We start from the raw sequence: 20,860 nt of genomic DNA on the forward strand, positions 1-20,860 counted from the left end.
TATCTCACAATAAACCCATGAGGCAGCAAAGTTGTAGGAGACTGTAGGACCATTTTGTTTGGACAAGAAAAGGAAAACGAGGTGATAGGTAAATAAAGAGAGGAGATGTATAATATTTATCCGATTGTTTTGGGTTGCAGATGTTAATGATGTGACTATGACCTGTTGTATCACTTTGCTCCAATGACGTTTTTTCATAAATGTGTCTGATAACATAATTCTATTAATTAGTCTCACATGACCATCTGTCAACTGACCAGCGCACTCAAGATTTGGTCCTGGTTCCTGAGATTATAGGTGTGGATTGAGTTAGCGAGCTGGAAGTTTACCCTAATTTGATCTCTGGGCGCTTGTATGGTAGTTTTAACCCTCCCAGCCAGCTCTCTGCCTGTAGTCTCCTCCTCTCTGCTAGTTGTGACTAGTAATTGAGTGGGTGTGCAGGTGAGAGTTTCCACTTAATAGGTTGCCTCTCCTGTGCTGTCACTAGGAAGAACAGAGGGTAGTGACACTGGGAGAAAAGGAGAGCGGCGAGACGGAGAGAGAGAGGCTCTACACATCATCCGCAGCTGATACAGACAGTTTCATCCTCAGACTTTTGCTCAACACTACACACGGGTAAGCGCTTGTTGTTCTTTTTTTCTGAAAACATTTAGTTAAACATTTGTTTTCGTTATTTTGTTTCCATTACCTGCTTATCTCAGGCTGATTAAGTTCAACAAGGAGTGTTGCCATGGTTGCTTAAAGATGATAGAGAATAATGTTGCTTAGGTTAACTTCACAACAATAAATATAAGGTTATGTTACTGGCATTGAATGCTTCCATATTTTCACATAGTACATTGCCTTCTGAAAGTATTCAACTGAGATGTTTTTGACCCTGGCCTACACGCAATACCCCATCATGTCAAAGTGGAATTATATATTTTGACAATTTTACAAGTTAATAAAAAATGAAAAGCTAAAATGTCTTGAGTCAATAAGTATTCAACCCTTTGGTTATGACCTAAATAAGTTCAGGAGTAAAAATGTGCTTAACAAGTCACAAAGTAAATTGGATGGACTCTGTCGAGCTTCGAATTTCGAACACAGATTCAACCACAAAGTCCAGGAAGGATTCCCAATGCCTCGCAAAGAAGGGCACCTATTGGAAGATGGGTAAAAAAAAAAAAAAGCAGACATAGAATATCCCTTTGAGCATGGTGAAGTTTTTAATTACACTTTGGATGGTGAATCAATGCAACAAGTCACTATAGACGTCCTTCCTAACTCAGTTGCCGGGGAGAGGAAGAAAAACGTTCCTTTCAATATGGTGACTTTAAAACAGTTACAGAGTTTAATGGCTATGATAGGAGAAACAACATTGTAGTTGCTCCACAATACTAACAATATTGTGGAGCAATAAGGCACTAAAGTAAAACTGCAACAAATGTGGTAAAGAAATTAACTTTATGTATTGAATACAAAGCCTTGTGATTGGTGCAAGTCCAACACATCACCAAGTAGCAGAGTTGTGGACTCGAGTTACATGAGTCACACATTTGATCACTTGAGACTTGACTTGACAGGAAATTAAATAACTTGAGGCTTGACTTGGTCGTGGAGCTTTAAGACTAGATATTCGACTTTGGCTTGAGACTGATGACTTGAAATGATCTGGCCAGGTTTTGTCATGTCCACACAGCCAGAGACAGTAGCCGCAGCATCTCCCTTGCAAAAAAACATGCAACAGATTGGCTAGTGAAACGCACACTCTGCCTTCTGATTGGACCAGCGAACTGTCAATTGACACAGGTCGGGTGAGCTAGCGAACAGATTGCTGATTTGCTGTACAGCCATATGATCAGGTGCAGTGCAAACGTCAAATTGTAGGGAGAGAGGATTGCCATAATAAATAAATATGCAGGTGCAAAAATTTTTGGTGATCAAGAGTATTAACAGTTTACTTTGCAAGCTCACCAGTAATTGGGCATTAAGTTTTACTTTAGTGCCTTATTGCAAACAGTATTCATGTTTTGGAATATTTTTTATTCTGTACAAGTTTCCTTCTTTTCACTCTGTCAATTAGGTTAGTATTGTGGAGTAACTACAATATTGTTTGTCCATCCTCAGTTTTCTCCTACTGGTCTTTCATGAAGTCAAAATTGCATGAAATTGATCATTTACTCTCAGAAGCGTGTATTTGAAATGTGTTGTTAAAGTGTATTATTAGTCTACTGCAGAGAATATGCACCATAGGCACGTCTTTCTGCTTGTGCTCTCCAAACTCCCCCAGTGGAGAGCACTTTGTTCTCTTGTTGAAATGTTTGCTGTTGCTTTCACACATTTAGATGAATATGTCATCAATAATCATTAAGTCTCATTAACAGAAATGTACCTATGTAACAATGGATGTGGAAATTGCCATTTACATCGTAGAACCCAGTTTATGGGTTGTAATTGCACATTGGTTAAGTGTATGGTCCTATGGTCTTTTGGGCTATTGCCGTTGTGTATTTGGTCAATCCGATTGTATATTTTGTATGATAAAGCACTTTCACTATTGGATCACCAGGACCTGTAAATAAATATACACTTTGAGCACGGCAACCTGCCTTGCCTTCTGCTGATTTCATACCCTTAAGACTGCTACAAGGTACCTATTTTACAATTACAAAATTCAAAATAATGAAAAGGGCTGCCTGGTAGACTCAATAAATAGGCAAATATGTGTAGTTGAACAAGTCATTGCATGTATAGATTTGTTTTACTTGAGACTTGACTTGAAAAAACTTGTGACTACTCGACTTGACTTGCTCTTAGAATGCACAAGTTGGACTTGACTCGAGACTCGAGTCGTTCTACTTGGGACTCCACTTGCGACTCGGAGCCTTGTGACTTGAGACTTGCTTATGACTCAAAACATAGTGACTTGGTCCCACCTCTGCTGAGTACCACTCTTCATATTTTCAAGCGTGGTGGTGGCCCCATCATGTTATGTGTATGCTTGCAAGGAAAATGGAGTTTTTTAGGATAAAAAGAAACGGAATAGAGATAAGCACAGGCAAAATCCTAGAGGATTTTCCAACAGATACTGGGAAACAAATTTACCTTTCAGCAGAAAGTTCTAGTTCTAGTGCCCTAGTTACAGTTTTGTCTTCAATTGGATTGAAAATCTATGGCAAGAGATGAAACATGGCTGTTTTAGCAATGATCAACAACAAACTTGACAGAGCTTGAAATGTGCCAAAGGTGATTCTAACATGTTTTGACTCATGGGGTTGAATACTTATCTAATCAAGATACTGAATATTAGTGTGTTTAAAAATATATATATTTAACCAATTTTATAATTTGTCTTTCACTTTGACATTACAGAGTACAGATCATCGACAAAAAATTACAATTAAATCCATTTTATTCCTACTTTGTAAAACAACAAATTGTTTTTAAAAAAGTGAAGCAGTGTGAATATTTTCTGAAGGCACTGTGTATCTATAGTATGCTTGTGTCACAATTAATATAACATTTGACAGTGGTTTTATCTAAAACCCTCACTACATTATATATTATTTTAATTGGACTGTGTGTAGGTTCAAATCACAACATATTTTTTCTAAATATAAGCCTTTGTACAGACATACAGTATCTAGAAACCAGTGGCATTCAAATACGCCGTGATTTTAATATAACTCTTGACAGTTTCCTACACTTACAGTACTGTGTAGTGACTTACATGGCATCCTCCAAGTCAGCAGCTAATGCTGACTCAATGCGATAGTTAGCCGTGTGAGTTACTGCACGAGGATATGGCACCTGACTACACAACCTCGAATACACAATTCAGTGCCTTTGGAAAGTATTCAGACCCCTTGACTTTTTCCACATTTTGTTAGGTTACAACCTTATTCTAAAACGGATTAAATCATTTTCCTCCCTCATCAGTCTACACACAATACCCCATAATGACAAAGCAAAAACGTTTTATAAAAAAAAAGCTAATATATACAAGAAAATAAAGTAATATACATTTACATAAGTATTCACCCTTTACTTTGTATTTTGCTGAAGCACCTTTGGCAGCTACAAGCTTGGCACAGAAGTCTTTGGGGAGTTTATCCCATTATTTTCTGTAGATCCTCTCCAGCTCTGTCAGGTTGGATTGGGAGCGTTGCTGCAGAGCTATTTTCAGGTCTCTCCAGAGATTTTCGATCAAGTCCGTGCTCTGGCTGGGCCACTCAAGGAAATTCAAAGACTTGTCCCGAAGCCACTCCTGCTTTGTCTTGGATGTGTGCTTAGGGTTGTTGTCCTGTTGGAAGGTGAACCTTCACCCCAGTCTGAGGTCCTGAAAGTTCTGGAGCAGGTTTTCATCAAGGATCTTTCTGTACTTTTCTCCATTCATCTTTCCCTCGATCCTGACTAGTCTCCCAGTCCCTACCACTGAAACATCCCCACAGCATGATTCTGCCACCACCATGCCTCACCGTATGTCAAGACTTCCGCCGAAGTCGGTCCCTCTCCTTGTTCGGGCGACGTTCTGCGGTCAACGTCTCCGGCCTTCTAGCCACCATTTTCCATTTGTTTTGTCTTTGATTTCAATCCCACAATGACTGTTTCATTATTTAACCCTCTGTTTCCCCATGTTTTTTGTGAGTGGTTGTTTATTGTAATTTCGATCTGTCATGGTGTGCGTGTATTTGTTACTTTGTATCTTTGACATTTTGAGTAAAAGTACGTTGATTACTCATATCTGCTGTCCTGCGCCTGACTTTCTACACTAGCTACACATAGGACCCGTTACACCGTAGGGATGGTGCCAGGTTTCCTCCAGACGTGACGCTTGGCATTCAGGCTAAGAGTTCAATCTTGGTTTCATCAGACTAGAGAATCTTGTTTCTCATGGTCTGAGAGTCTTTAGGTGCCTTTTGGCCAACTCCAAGCGGGCTGTCAAGTGCCTTTTACTGAGGAGTGGCTTCCGTCTGGCCACTCTACAATAAAGGCCTGATTGGTGGAGTACTGCAGAGATGGTTGTCCTTCTGAAATATTCTCCCATCTTCACAGAGTCAGAGTGACCATCAGGTTCTTGGTCACCTCCCAGACCAAGGCCCTTCTCCCCCAATTCCATGTTTGGCCCGGGCGGCCAGCTCTAGGAAGAGTCTTGGTGTTTCCAAACTTCTTCCATTTAAGAATGATGGAGGCACCGTGTTCTTGGGTACCTTCAATACTGCAGAAATGTTTTGGTACCCTTCCCCAGATCTGTGCCACGACACAATCCTGTCTTGGCGCTCTATTGACAATTCCTTCGACCTCATGACTTGGTTTTTGCTCTGACACACTGTCAACTGTAGGACCTTACACAGACAAGTGTGTGCCTTTCCAAATCATGTCCACATAATTGACCACAGGTGGACTCCAATCAAGTTGTAGAAACATCTCAAGGATGATCAATGGAAACAGGATGCACCTGAGCTCAATTTCGAGTCTCATAGAAAAGAGTCTGAATACTTATGTAAATAAGGTATTTCTGTATTTAATTGATTGTTAATAAATCCTGTTTTCACTTTGTCAATATGAGGTATTTTTTATTTCATACATTTTAGAGTAAGGCTGTAACGTAATAAAATGTGGAAAAAGTTAAGGGGTCTGAATAGTTTCCGAATGCACTGTATATATATACAGTACATACTATATTTTAATACATTATATTTCATAAACTTTAAGCAATATAACATTTTTCCATTACACAAACACCTGTAACTGGACCTACTTTTTTTAAAAGTGGGCTATTTGTCACAGATTCCCCCGGTACTGCTGCTCATTCCGTGCACCAGTTCCGGAGGTCTACGTCACCGGCCTATAGGTCGTCACTGAACTATCTCATTACGCACACCTGATTCCAATTCCCCTTGATTAGTAATTGTATATATGTGCCCTCTGTTCATCAATGTCTTGTCAGTTATTGTTCCCATGTCCGTTGGTCTTTGATACCTGTACTTTGTTATGTCGGCTTTCTCGCTGTGTGTATTGTGCATTTGTTATTACGGGTCTCGCCCCGTGTATTGTTGTGCATTTGTTATTTGTCTTGACCCGTGTAGTGTATCGCCCGTCTCGTCCTGTGTATTTATTAGAGGTTTTACCTCGCTCCTTTGTTTGGGTTACATCCCTGTGTTTTTGTATCCGTGTTAGTTTTGGGCTTCGTCCCCGTGCCTTTCATGGCATGTTGTATTTTTGGGTGGATTATTAAAACCCCCTATTACGTATTCCTGCGCCTGTCTCCAATCATTTATAACACGTGACACTATTAGCCACAGTTCGACCGTCAGTATCCAGGGTGGTGAGCCCTAAGGAGACTGTGTGGTTTGTTCCTAGGGAGGGATGAAAACATGCCGTGCTTATATATATTGCCCCGGGGACATCACGAGGAACAAACACATTTTAATTGTGCTCATGGCTGAACGGCTGCCAACCGACACTACCGAACAAAATCATATCCTTTGATGACACACGCATGTGTCTGATTATTTTGCCAATGATTATTTTCTCAATATTGTAATTTACCAGCCACAATTGTGGTTGTGAGAGGATGGTTGTTTTACAGTTCAACATATATTTTCTATTCCTAACTCTGTTTTCTACCTCTCTTTCCTACACTTAACAAAATTTTACTAACAAATCAGGCGCTGCGGCCACTGCAAACCATCATCAGATCAGTTTCCCCATAGAACAATTAGGGAATTGTTTGCAAATGAGCCCTCAGATAGATGATGGCATAAGATCAAAGGATAAGTCCAGGTGGGACATAATGAATGGCCCTGTGTAAACAGTCGATTGCTCTACTGAATCTAACTTAGATTGTGTGTCAAAGGAAAAGGCATAATAGATATGGATTTGGGTCTTTACTTATGTGGTTTGTGGTATTACTTTTGTCCTCTACATGCTCCAGGTAGCCTTATTCAATAGTCAGGTAACCCCGATGCTACAGGACAATGAGGAACCTTTATATCACAATATTCAGGGTGTCACATTTCACTGTTTTTCAGTTTATTAATATCACGTTAAAACTTATACTGAGTCAAAATGAACTCGTTATGACTTCTCTTTCCCTTTCTAGACTGGACTAAGGGCTCCTACTCCCGCCAGAAGACTATGGCCTCAACTGCTTTTTTTAAAGGCACAGGTATGTTTACTTTCTAAATATGCCCATTGCCTAACAAATGTGTATAGACACATACCGACTGATTCTTGAATAATATAACTTATATAACTTTAATCAAAGTTATTGAAGTTATACCATTCAAGAAACTATGGGTAAATATCAACAATTGAAATGGACAGATTTTCAGATCCCATATTGTATCTTTAAGATTCTAGACTGTACCTGCAACCCCAGTTAAACTGCAAAATGACTGACGTAAAAAACAAAAACTGTGTTATGTTGGACGCAGTATTTTCAGCATACTGCAGTTATACTGCACTTTAACTGGAATTATACTGCAGTATACTGCAGTTATCCTGCACTCTGAATGCAATCTTTTTTCGTAAGGGAATGACTCATCTAGCCAAACAAAACAGAGGCTTTACTGCCCACATGAATATGACAACACATGGTTAAGAGCTTGTTATATTTAATAGACAGGACCTGCTAAATGATGACAGCTGTATGCCTCTCCTATCTGAACAGGCCTCCTGCTCTTCTTACTACTGGGACTGCAGCCATCGTCATTTATTTCAGGACAAAACACCACCTCAAGTTCCAATTCAACGGCCAATGCTGCATCAACTGTGATGTCACCTGGCATGAGTACTGACTCTGCAGCAACTATCGTGACAGCTACCACAGCTCAAACTACAATGTCGCCTGCCATTTCTTCTACGAATGCTACAATGTCGTCTGCCATTTCTTCTACGAATGCTACAATGTTGTCTGCCATTTCTTCTATGAATGCTACAATGTCGTCTGCAGGGTTGGGTAGGTTCCTTTCTAAATGTAATCCATTACAGTCACTAGTTACCTGTCCAAAATTGTAATCAGTAAATAACTTTTGGGTTGCCCAAACTCAGGAATGTAATCTGATTACCTTCAGTTACTTTTAGATTACTTTCCCCTTAAGAGCCATTAGAACAAGACAAAAATGTATGTTACCAATTGAACAAAATCTTTTGCAGGATAAATCAATGTTAAAGTTCACATAGCTGGCCATATATGCATGTTACATTTTACTTTATGGGTTGAATATGAAGGCTTCTTCTAACCCATTGCTTTATACTACATATAATAATATGATTAAATTATATCTTCACATTGAAAACCAAGGTCTAGCATAATTCCAGTCAAAACACCAGTCTCAACGTCAACAGTGAAGAGATGACTCCGGGATGCTGGCCTTCTAGACAGAGTTACAAAGAAAAAGCCATATCTCAGACTGGCCAATAAAAATAAAATATTAAGATGGGCAAAATAACACAGACACTGGACAGAGATATGGCTTTTTCTTTTCAACTGTGCCTAGAAGGCCAGCGTCCCGGAGTCGCTTCTTCACTGTTGACATTGAGACTGGTGTTTTGCGGGTAGTATTTAATGAAGCTGCCAGTTGAGGACTTGTGCTTGTGCTTTTCTTTAAAAAACAAGGACATTTCTAAGTGACCCCAAAGTTTTAGAACACCTACTCATTTAAGGGTTTTTATTTATTTTTACTATTTTCTACATTGTAGAATAATAGTGAAGACATCAAAACTAAGAAATAACACATATGGAATCATGTAGTAAGCAAAAAAGTGTTAAACAAATTCTTCAAAGTAGCCACCCTTTGCCTTGATGACAGCCTTGCACAAGCTTGGCATTCTCTCAACCAGCTTCACATGGACTGCTTTTCCAACAGTCTTGAAGTAGTTCCCACATATGCTGAGCACTTGTTGGCTGTTTTTCCTTCACTCTGCGGTCCAACTCATCCCAAACCATCTCATTTGGGTTGAGGTCAGGTGATTGTGGAAGCCAGTTCATCTGATGTAGCACTCCATCATTCTCCTTCTTGGTCAAATAGCCCTTACACAACCTGGAGGTGTTTTGTGTCGTTGTCGTGTTGAAAAACAAATGATAGTCCCACTAAGAGCAAACCAGATGGGATGGCGTATCGCTGCAGAATGCTGTGGTAGCCATGCTGTCACACCAGCCTTCGCTTTGGCTCCCCCTCCTGTCCAGCTCAGGAATTCGGCGTCGCAGGCCTTCTAGCTGCTGCCGAACCTACTGCTGGCAAACGCTCTTCACTCATCAACCCCGGACTTGACTTGTCATGTCACGTGTGCTCCCTCTCCGGCCTCTAGGTCACCAGGCTGCTCATTATGGCGCAAACCTGTCACCATCATTACACGCACATGCCTGGGCGTCATCAGAATCACCTGGACTCCATCACCTCCTTGATTACCTGCCATATATACGTCACTCCCTTTGGTTCCTTCCCCAGGCATCATTGTTTCTGTTTCAGTTTCCTGTCTGTGCGATGTTCGTGTTTGTTGTTTTGTTTATTAAATTACACACTCCCTTGCTTCCTGACTCCCAGTGCACATGTTACATGTCATCATTACACACACCTGGGTCCAATCCCCAATCTATCGCTGTATATATACTCCCTCTGCCATTTGCCTTTGTCGGTCATTGTAAATGTTACTTGTTTTCCTGAGAGGAATCTCTCCTACTATTTCCTGAGTACTTTATATTTTGCACTTTGAGTTCGCCCCGTGCCTTTTTGTATATGAAGATATATTTTGAGCACAACAGCGTTTGGGTTTCGTCCCGCTTTGATCTAAATAAATTCAGTAGTTCTAAACCTACGACTGCCTCCTGCCTAGTCCTCTCTACACCAGTGCCTTAAATGTGCCTTATATTCTAAATAAATCACTGACAATGTCACCAGCACAGCACCCCCACATCATCACAACTCCTCCTACATGCTTCATGTTGGGAACCACAAATGCGGAGATCATCCGTTCACCTACTCTGTGTCTCACAAAGACACGGCAATTGGAACCAAAAATCTCAAATTTGGGCTCATCAGACCAAAGGACAGATTTCCACCGGTCTAATTTCCATTGCCGTTGTTTCTTGGCCCAAGCAAGTCTCTTCTTCTTATTGGTGTCCTTTAGTAGTGGTTTCTTTGCAGCAATTCGACCATGAAGGCCTGATTCACGCAGTCTCCTCTGAACAGTTGATGTTGAGATGTGTCTGTTACTTGAGCTCTGTGAAGCATTTATTTGTGCTGCTATTTTTGAGGCTGGTAACTCTAATGAACTTATCCTCTGCAGCAGAGGAAACTCTGGGTCTTCCTTTCCTGTGGCGGTCCTCGTGAGAGCCAGTCTCAACATCGCGCTTCATGGTTTTTGCAACTGCACTTGAAGAAACTTTTAAAATTCTTTAAATGTTCTGCATTGACTGACCTTCGTGTCTTAAAGTAATGATGGACTGTCATTCCTTTTTGCTTATTTGAGCTGTTCTTGCTATAATATGGACATTTACCAAATAGGGATATCTTCTGTATATCACCCCTACCTTGTCACAACACAACTGATTGGCTCAAATGTATGAAGAAGGAAAGCAATTCCACAAATGAGTTTTTAAGAAGGCACACCTGTTAATTGAAAAGCATTCCAGGTGACTAACACATGAAGATGTCATCAAGGCAAAGGGTGGCTACTTTGAAGAATGTCAAATATATAAAATATATTTGGATTTATTTAACACTTTTTTGGTTACTACATGATTATATATGTGTTATTTCAATTATATATATATATTATATATATATATATATATATAATTTATAAGTCAGAAAATGTATGTAGCAACTACTTATTGCCCCTTTAAGTCTGTCAAAAGTGTGCGAGTTTGAGCATGTGTCCATTAGGCCTTTTATATCAGCATGAATTAGACTGAACAATAAAAGCCCCACATTTTTTTCCATATGCTGGTATCCACACTATGCAGCTGTTACAAGAGCACATTTTTCACTGGCTGTCCACTGGTTTCAAAAACAATGATTGATTGGCAGCTTAAACTTCTTGAATTCAACCATTATTGGGTTCAAATACACATTTAGATTTGTGAACAGCCATCCACAACCACCACAATCCGTATGGCGCAATTTGCTAAATGAGAGAGCGGCAGTGTGATTCACATCAATGCGCTATGTAGATATCAATAATAAGTAACATCCGTATCACCGTAGACTACACCACTGCTGTCATCCTTACCTCCAAGTGTTTATTCAAGTTGGATTATCTTTGGATGCTGTGACAGAAGTCGCACCATTGGAAGACATAGCTTGGACTGTAGTCTACAAAAACCTATTTTCCCGCGATCAATCAAACACATTTGGTGTGTCATCATAGTGGTCTCTGACTTGTGGTCAGACTTGCTCTGGTGGAACAAACTTTTTTTGTCATTGCTGATTTGAATGTCGATGAGAAGTGTCAAAGATGTTCTTTTGCAAACGTCCTTTCTGAATTTAACAGTAATCCTTGAAGTAATCATCTCATTTTTCAAAAGTATCTGTAATCCGATTACAATATTTTTGTTGGTAACGTAACGGATTACAGTTACCGATTATTCTTTTTTGTAATCCGTTACTCCCCAACCCTGGTTGTCTGGCATTTCTTCTCTGAGTACTACAATGGCATCAAACCATGATGGCAGCTACCACGGTTCATCATGCTGCTAATACGGCTACCTCTACCTCTAATTCATCCAATACAGTGCCTTGCAAAAGTATTCATCCCCCTTGCCGTTTTTCCGATTTTGTTGTATTACAACTTGTCATTTAAATAGATTTTTATTTGGATTTCATGTCAAATTGGTGAAGTGAAATAAAAATAAAAATACTTGTTTCAATCGTTTTTTTAAATAAAACTGAAAAGTTGTTTGTGCATATGTATTCACCCCCTTTGCTATGAAGCCCGTAAATTATATCTGGTGTAACCAATTACCTTCAGAAGTCACATAATTTGTTAAATCAAATCCACCTGTGTGCAATCTAAGTGTCACATGATCTCAGTATATATACACCTGTTCTTGAAAGGCCCCAGAGTCTGCAACACCACTAAGCAAGGGGCACAGCCAAGCAAGTAGCACCATGAAGACCAACGCTATGTCTGGTGGAACCCCAACACCTCCCATCACCCAGAGAACACCATCCCCAGAGTGAAGCATGGTGGTGGCAGCAGCATGCTGTGGGGATGTTTTTCATCGGCAGGGACTGGGAAACTGGTCAGAATAGAAGGAATGATGGATGGCGCAAAATACAGGGAAATTCTTCAGGGAAACCTGTTTCAGTTTTCCAGAGATTTGAGACTGGGACGGAGGTTCACCTTCCAGCAGGACAATGACCCTAAGCATACTGCTAAAGCAACACTCGGGCAGATTAAAGGGAGACATTTAAATGTCTTGGAATGGCCTCGTCAAAGCTCAGACCTCAATCCATTTGAGAATCTGTGGTATGACTTAAAGATTGCTGTACACCAACGAACCCATCCAACTTGAAGGAGCTGGAGCAGTTTTGCCTTGAAGAATGGGCAAAAATCCCAGTGGCTAGATGTGCCAAGCTTATAGAGACATACCCCAAGAGACTTGCAGCTGTAATTGCTGCAAAAGGTGGTTCTACAAAGTATTGACTTTGGGGAAGGGGGGTGAATAGTTACGCACGCTCAAGTTTTCAGTTTTTTTGTCTTATTTCTTGTTTGTTTCACTATAAAAAATATTTTCCATCTACAAAGTGGCATGTTGTGTAATTCAAATGATACAACCCCCAAAAAATCTATTTTAATTCCAGGTTGTAAGGCAACAAAATAAGGAAATGCCAAGGGGGTGAATACTTTCACAAGCCACTGTATAGGATCAATGACAACAGCCATGACCTCCACTTCAAGTGTAACAATTTATAACTCAGGGAATACAATGGCGGGTAATACAAAATGCTGATTGTTTTATGAATTCACATATTATTTTGCTACTTTGGTCTCACACTACATGTTGTCCTTGCTAACACAGGTAGTGGAACCACAAGCACGGACAATGCCACTTCATGGGGCACCAGTGGCATGACCATGGTGAGTCTAGTAGTTTAGTAGTCTAGTAGATTTAATTAATGATATGATATTATGTTACCACTTTATTTGAAGGGGGTATGCATAATGCATCTATATCATCTTTATGAAACTAATCATGACACCTTTGTGAATGTTGCAGTATCATTCATAGCAACCTTCATTACAGATGTTTTACTCAACATCATTCATGAGGCCGCTAAGTAAATAGTCCTTGGAATTATTGCAAATTGTCTTAATTAAATAATTCAGTTGAATTTGCTGATATGTGCTTCTTTTGCACCATAAGGCAGCCTAAACAAAGAGCTCTTTATATTTTGTACATATTTTTGATGATTTTCAGTGTTTTTTGTTTTTGCTATGTCATTTAGTGTTTATTGGGTATATCTGGTTGTTTTCACCCATGGAGTTGAAGGACTGATGGCAAGGCTACTAGTGTGGTTTGGCTATACCTAGCTAGCTAATGTTTGCATTTAACTTCTTATGGCTGGGGCAGTATTGAGTAGCTTGGATGAATAAGGTGCCCAGAGGTGCCCAGAGTAAACTGCCTGCTACTCAGTCCCAGTTGCTAATATATGCATATATTATTATATTCGGATAGAAAACACTCTGAAGTTTCTAAAACTGTTTGAATGATGTCTGCGAGTTTTACAGAACTCATATGTCAGGCAAAAACCTGAGAAAAAATCCAACCAGGAAGTGGGAAATCTCAGGTTGGTCGTTTTTCAACTAATTCCCTATTGAAGATACAGTGGGATATTGGTCATGTTGCACTTCCTAAGGCTTCCATTAGATGTCAACAGTCTTTAGACACTTGTTTGATGCTTCTACTGTAAAGGAGGGGCTCATAAGAGCTCTTTGAGTCAGTGGTCTGGCAGAGTGCCACAAGCTCGTGACACTTGTTCACGTGAGAGTTAGCTCGCGTTCCATTGCTTTTCTACAGACAAAGGAATTCTCCGGTTGGAACATTATTGAAGATTTATGTTAAATACATCCTAAAGATTGATTCTATACATCGTTTGACATGTTTCTACGGACTGTAACTGAACTTTTTGACATTTCGTCTGCTCCTAATGAATGCGCTTCGTGACTTTGGATTTGTTTACAAAACGCACTAACAAAAGTAGGAGGACATAAATGATGGACATTATCGAACAAAACAAACATTTATTGTGGAACTGGGATTCCTGGGAGTGCATTCTGATGAAAATCATCAAATGTAAGTGAATATGTATAATGTTATTTCTGACTTTTGTTGACTGTACAATATGGCGGATATCTTTTTGGCTTGTTTGGTCCCTGAGCGCCGTACTCAGATTATTGCATGGTTTGCTTTTTCCGTAAAGCTGTTTTGAAATCTGACACATTGGTTGCATTAAGGAGAAGTGTATCTAAAGTTCCATGCATAACACTTGTATTTTCATCAACATTTATTATGAGAATTTCCATAAATTGATGTGGCTCTCTGCAAAATCATCAGATCTTTTTGGAACTACTGAACATAATGCGCCAATGTATACTGAGAATTTTTTATATAAATATGAACTTTATCGAACAAAACATACATGTATTGTGTAACTTGAATTCCTATGAGTGTCATCTGATGAAGATCATCAAAGGTTAGTGAATAATTCTATCTCTATTTCTGATTTTTGTGACTCCTCTCTTTGGCTGGAAAAATGGCTGTGTTTTTCTGTGACTTGGCTCTGACCTAACATAATGGTTTGTGGTGCTTTCGCCGTAAAGCCTATTTGAAATCGGACACTGTGGTGGGATTAACAAGAAGTGTATCTTTAAAATGGTGTGAAATACTTCTATGTTTGAGGAATTTAAATTATGGGATTTCTGTTGTTTTGAATTTGGCGCCCTGCACTTTCACTGGCTGTTGTCATATCGATCCCGTTTGCGGGATCTCAGCCCTAAGAAGTTTTAAAAGATCTCACTAAGCCCCGGTTTCTTGACGAACGAGACCGGACTGCATTTTGGAAATGGGGATGGCTGATGTGGACTGATGTGTGGTGAACTGAGGCATCACCCAAGTGGGTGCTACTCGTTAGTTGTGGAGGAGTACTCAGTCCAGGCTACAGAGATGTTGAGCTGAGGACGACATCAGGGCCTGCAAGCCAACTGCATCATCTGGCATCGATCATCTGGCATCACCATCATCAAATCATCTAGCCTAACTCCAGTGGGTTGTCAGAAGCCCCAGTCTCTGTCATAAACGGGTACACTCTGTTGTGACGGAACTCTCAGAGGTGGCTTCATCACCGTCAACATCAATTTCTTTGTTTTGTTAATCTACCTAATTGTTATGTGTCACGCCCTGACCTTAGTTATCTTTGTTTCTTTATTATTTTGGTTAGGTCAGGGTGTGACAAGGGTGGTTTGTTTCGTTTTTGTATTGTCTATGGGTTTTCTAGTCTAGGTGTTTATATGTCTATGGTTGCCTAGATTGGTTCTCAATCAGAGGCAGCTGTTTATCGTTGTCTCTGATTGGGGACCATATTTAGGTAGCCATATTCCTTGGGTATTTTGTGGGTTGTTATTCTATGTTTAGTTGCCTGGTTTGCACTAGCCATATTAGCTTCACGGTTCGTTTTGTTGTTTTGTTCAGTGTTCGTTCTTTCATTAAAGAAGTATATATGCTTACCACGCTGCGCCTTGTTCTCCTCCATATGACGACCGTGACATTATGTTAATTTACATTTTTCCTTTTGATCTGTTGACCTATTCTGCAATTCAGCATTTAGCTGCAAATGTGTAGCCATCAAGATTAAATTAACCAATTAAACAATATACCCTTCATATACTGTATAACAATATATCTCACTCATTATCTAATTTTCAATGATACACTGTAACCTGAATAATTTTCTCCAGCAGAGAGACAGGTCATACTGTATCAGTTGACAAGTCACATAGAAAAGATGATCTTTTACAATGTTGCATGGGGCAGAAATGGGCATTCTGTCACGCCCTGACCTTAGAGATCCTTATTATTCTCTATGTTTGTTTAGGTCAGGGTGTGACTCGGGTGGGAAATTCTATGTTTTCTGTTTCTTTGAACTTGGTCTACTCTTTCTACCACCAACGAGAGCCGTTACACATTCACACACAGTGCTACACAAATACCTTTTTACTGTAGGCTGCTGCTTATCAATAGATTCTACCCTGATATCTGATTATTTATTTTACTTATGTACTGTATAAGGATACTGCAACTGATACATTGTTTTCCCGTAAACTTTGCTGTCAAGTTATAGCTAAACACTGTATGGAAAATGGTATTTACCATTATTTACCGTCTCCCATCTACTAAAAATAATAGCTTTAAAAATTGTATCTAGTATTTTTTGCTGTTGGATTAAATGTTAGTTAAAATGACTAAACGGTGAGTCTATCATTATCTGATGTATAGGTGACTAAACGAAATGATCTTATGGTATTTCATGAAAAACTTTAGCATGTACGACTCAGGGGTTAAATATGTATTCAACTCCAATTAATGCACAATGAAAGGTTCTGAACATAAGATAATGAGTATTACTCTGTGTTTTGAAAATACACCCCCTTACATCTGAAAATCTGCCAAAGTGATTGAAAAAAACTAGAAGTGAATACAGACCGTTTTTTTTTCTTCAGTTCTACCACTGTAGTGTACATAACCACAGTGCATGTGTGTTGGTGGGTGTGGGTGTGAGTGAGGGGGTTGAGGGGATGGTGACTGGGCCCATGTTTGTGTCTGTGCATGTTGGCACCGAGGAATGAAGTAACTTGGTGGGAGAGATTATTTCATAATACATGTAGTCTGCTTTACCATCCCGTTTAATGCCTTATCTTGTAGCTTTCCTCGAGACAGGCAATTTCACATCAAATAGCATGCACGATGTCACCCTTTATAAAGCACCGTTTTTGAGGGAATTAGCCAGTTATGTCACATTTAGTAATGCCCTCTACGTTGGTTATGTCATCCTTTTTGCACCCTTTATTGTGGAGTAGGACATAAAAGTACAGTTGATCTGTGTAGTGCAGACTTTATGTGTGCTGTATAGACTTTCTAAGTAGTACTTTATTCAACGTCGGACCGATACTCCTGTTGTTTGATTGTTTAGAGAAAGCATAGATGCGGTGCTCAATATCTGATCGTCTCTCTCTCTCTTTCTCTCTCTCTCTCTCTCGCTCTCTCTCTCTCAAAGATATCCTGTCGCCAGTTCTCCTGTAACTACTCAGACTGCAACGATGTGTACATGAATATGACTTCTCTTTCATGCAACGCTAATATCACCTTCTGTGAGGTACAGTATACACTATGCGTGTATTGAATTTTAGAATTTGAATAATACAAATGTACTTACATTTCACAACTTTTGCATGCTATCGTTCATATTGATTCTGCTGTCATTAATTCATGTCACACCTATTTTAGATACGATCTTCCTGGCCCTACTACTAAAAGTTTCACACCATATTTTTTTTTTTAAGTCAGTTGCATTTGCAGCAACTACACCGGAATGTGGTTCTAACTTCATCTTTTATTCCCTTGTTTAACAACAACGAAACATTTAAATGTATTTGTTTCTAAAAGTGTGCTAACAAAATGTGTGTGATACCTTCTCAGCTGAAGAGACAGGAAGACATGACTTACACCGGCGGCTGCAGTTCCTCCTGCAGTAATCCCTGTGTCAACGACACTCAGACCAACTGTTCGATGGGATGCTGCAACTCCACTGGCTGTCTTAGCTCTACCCTGGCCTCCATTGTTCGTACAAACACTACAACAGGTAAACCGTTTTTAGTTTTTCCCCCAAAAAAATATACAATAAAGAAAACCAATGTCCTGTGGCCTACGGTGGTCCACTGGTTTAAACCGCTGCCTCTGGATCACATGCACTGTGTACCTCCGAGAGCATGGGTTCAAATCTGTCCCACTGCTCAAGCACCCTCTCTCCTCCTTACTTTCTTCTCTAGCCATCCTTTCTAATAAACACAAAACACACCTGAGGGACTAGCCCACTCCATAAAAACAATTCTAAGTGCCCTGTATTATGATTGTTTTCTATGCTATTCTGCATTTCTTCAGTTTCCTGGTAAATTGTGTGCAAGACTAAATAAAGTCAAAGTCAAACCGTACTATGGTGTCCTTGGTGTTAGAATTGGTGAACCTGTAAAAACCCTGTCTTTTACTGTGAGGGATTCATGCTTACATGTATCACCACCACATCAATTGGGAGACTGTTACTGTATGGGGCTGAGCTAAATCTGTTGTTCTGTTGAACTATTCGTTTTCTGACAATGCATAGCATCTTATCACTATTCCTTTCACTTCAACACATCTGTAAAATGTGTTATTTATTTGGATTAAATCTGAATTGCATTATACGTGCATGACAGTACAATGCACTATATACAGGACAGAATTGAGACATGAGTCATCTCAAAGATACTTATTTTATTTGTTCCTCCTGTGACTACAGTGATGATGACCACCACCACCACCACAACAACAGCAGCAGCCACCACCACTACAACTGCTGAACCAACCAATGTAAGAACTAGCTTTTGGGCAGCAACTTGACATTCTCAGGTTGATGTAGGCCTACAACAATATGTTAGGGTACATTTATATACACATTAAACAGGCAGTGTGTGTGTATGTGTGTGTGTGTGTGTGTGTGTGTGTGTGTGTGTGTGTGTGTGTGTGTGTGTGTGTGTGTGTGTGTGTGTGTGTGTGTGTGTGTGTGTGTGTGTGTGTGTGTGTGTGTGTGTGTGTGTGTGTGTGTGTGTGTGTGATGGTCATGGAATTTTGGATGGCAGTTATTGTTCAGGCAAGTGACCGCGGTCACCATTATAATAGTTTTAAAGACACATTTTCTCCTCTCCTCCGCTCCTGTGCTGCTGTTGCAGGGAGGGGGAGTTGTCTAGACAACCAAAGACACCTTGCTTGTTTCAGCAAGGAGCAACACTGTTTAATCACTGTGTTGATGTTAGCGCGGAAATGGGCTCGGTAGTCCCGTCTTAGTCCAGTCTTCAGTGAGCTATCTGTTTGTCGTTGGCTCTAAGAACCAGCTCTTGTAGGAGAATGTTGGGAGCCGGCTCGCATATCAGAAGAATAATCAAAAGATTTAAATGAATAGAATAAACTAATTCGAAGAACAAAAAAATAAATAAAATAATATAGGCCTAAATGCTCAAGCGCAAACACATTCGTTCTGACTGTCTGCTCAGACTAACAGTCTCACCTGTTATTCCTGTCAATCAGACATGCAATGTCAACGAAGGAACCAAAGCCGAGGAGAGAGAGGAAGGACAGCTGTGAAAACAACAGCTGGAAAATGAGTCGGAAGCACAGTAGCATTTGGATGCATTTTAATAATGTAGGCAATGTTAAAGCACAGTGTAGAATTTGCCAAAACAAAATCTCATATAAAGACAAGACCAAATTGATATTGCATTGGCTAAAATGATTGCTACCGATTTCCAGCCATTTTCGATCGTGGAGGACAGAGGTTTTACCAATAGTTATTCCAAGCAGGAAAACCCTTTCAAATTCACTTATTCGACAACTGTATGAGAGCACACAGGCTTCAGTGCAGGAGTCCGAAAAGCTACTGTAGTTTGCCTTACCACTGACTGCTGAACATCAAGGGTAACCACTTCTTACAGGTCGGTTACATGTCACTTCATTGAAGATTTTTCGATGTCTAGCGGTCTTCTGGACTGCTTTGAGTTCAGCGAGAGACACACCTCAGAGAACTTGGCAGAGGAACTGTTGAGAGTGTCCAGAGAATGTCAAGTAGATGGAAAAGTGGTCTGTTGTGTTAGCGACAATGTAGCTAACATAACCAAAGCCATGAACATTTTTAAATGGACCCATCATCCATGTCTTTCCCACACAATCGACCTGATTGTAAGAGATGCTCTGAAGGTGATGAAGCCCACTGTGGACAAAGTGAAAGCAGCTGTGAAATACTTCTACAGGAGCACAATAGGTGCTGAAAAACTAAAGTCTACACAACGCCAGATGGGGATGCCTGAGCTGAGGCCTAAACAAGACTGCACTACAAGGTGGAATTCAACATTTTATATGTTGAAGCGGTTTCTTGAGTCAAAGGATGCCATCATCTCTACCCTGGCCGTTGTCAATGCACCTGATGATGCTCTGACCCAAGAGGAATGGGAGGTGGTGGAGGAGGTGTGCAGAGTCCTGGAACCCTTTGAGCAGGTCACTGTGGAGAGAGGTACAGTAAGCAGTTATTACTACATCATTATTTAATCCAGTACTACATATGTATGTGGACAGTAGATGAGAATGTATTATCAGTAGAAAAAACATGAACCTGAACTAATAAGTTACTGTTCTCTCTTTTCAGCTATTTGACAGCCGCAAAAATGATACTCCTGTGTAAGGGTCTGCAGCGAATCACAGCCAGCCGCCAGAGAGAAGCAAATGTAACTACAGGACATGTGACAGAGTTGATTGACACCCTATGTTCATCAATGGACAGAAAGTTCCACAGAATGGAATATAATCACGTGCTATCAGAAACCGCTGCACTTGACCCCAGGTTTAAGAAGTTAGCCTTCAGTGATGCCAGAGCGATTGATGAGGCTCTTCAAAGAATAACTTCAGCAGCAGGGAGGGACAGCCCCAGCAGTCAGCTGGCTCAGGCACCAGGAAGAAGGGGGATCAGATGGAGCAGAAGCTCCAGCAGTAGTGCCACAAACGTCTGCTGTTTGGATGCTGTGTGACGAGAGAGCAACTGGGGATGCAGCACGAAGGAATCCCTCAGCA

General features: G+C 40.2%; 1 protein-coding gene across 2 annotated transcripts in view; it reads left to right on the top strand.

The window, feature by feature from the left end:
• The window catches only part of LOC115142078 (serine-rich adhesin for platelets-like), a 29,231-nt gene continuing 8,371 nt past the window's right edge, over nucleotides 1-20,860 (top strand). Inside the window, exons 1-8 of one of the 2 annotated variants that reach the window (XM_029681551.2) lie at nucleotides 1-88; nucleotides 488-615; nucleotides 7,088-7,153; nucleotides 7,658-7,945; nucleotides 13,013-13,071; nucleotides 17,265-17,363; nucleotides 17,687-17,849; nucleotides 18,543-18,613. In XM_029681551.2, the coding sequence (XP_029537411.2) occupies nucleotides 7,123-7,153; nucleotides 7,658-7,945; nucleotides 13,013-13,071; nucleotides 17,265-17,363; nucleotides 17,687-17,849; nucleotides 18,543-18,613 (711 nt within the window). In that variant the 5' untranslated portion in view covers nucleotides 1-88; nucleotides 488-615; nucleotides 7,088-7,122. Of the gene's footprint in view, nucleotides 89-432; nucleotides 616-7,087; nucleotides 7,154-7,657; nucleotides 7,946-13,012; nucleotides 13,072-17,264; nucleotides 17,364-17,686; nucleotides 17,850-18,542; nucleotides 18,614-20,860 lie in introns of those variants that run through there. The other variant, XM_065000128.1, reaches the window with a different exon arrangement.

This window comes from Oncorhynchus nerka, linkage group LG14 (assembly GCF_034236695.1).
Source record: "Oncorhynchus nerka isolate Pitt River linkage group LG14, Oner_Uvic_2.0, whole genome shotgun sequence".
NCBI classification, from domain to species: Eukaryota; Metazoa; Chordata; class Actinopteri; order Salmoniformes; family Salmonidae; genus Oncorhynchus; species Oncorhynchus nerka.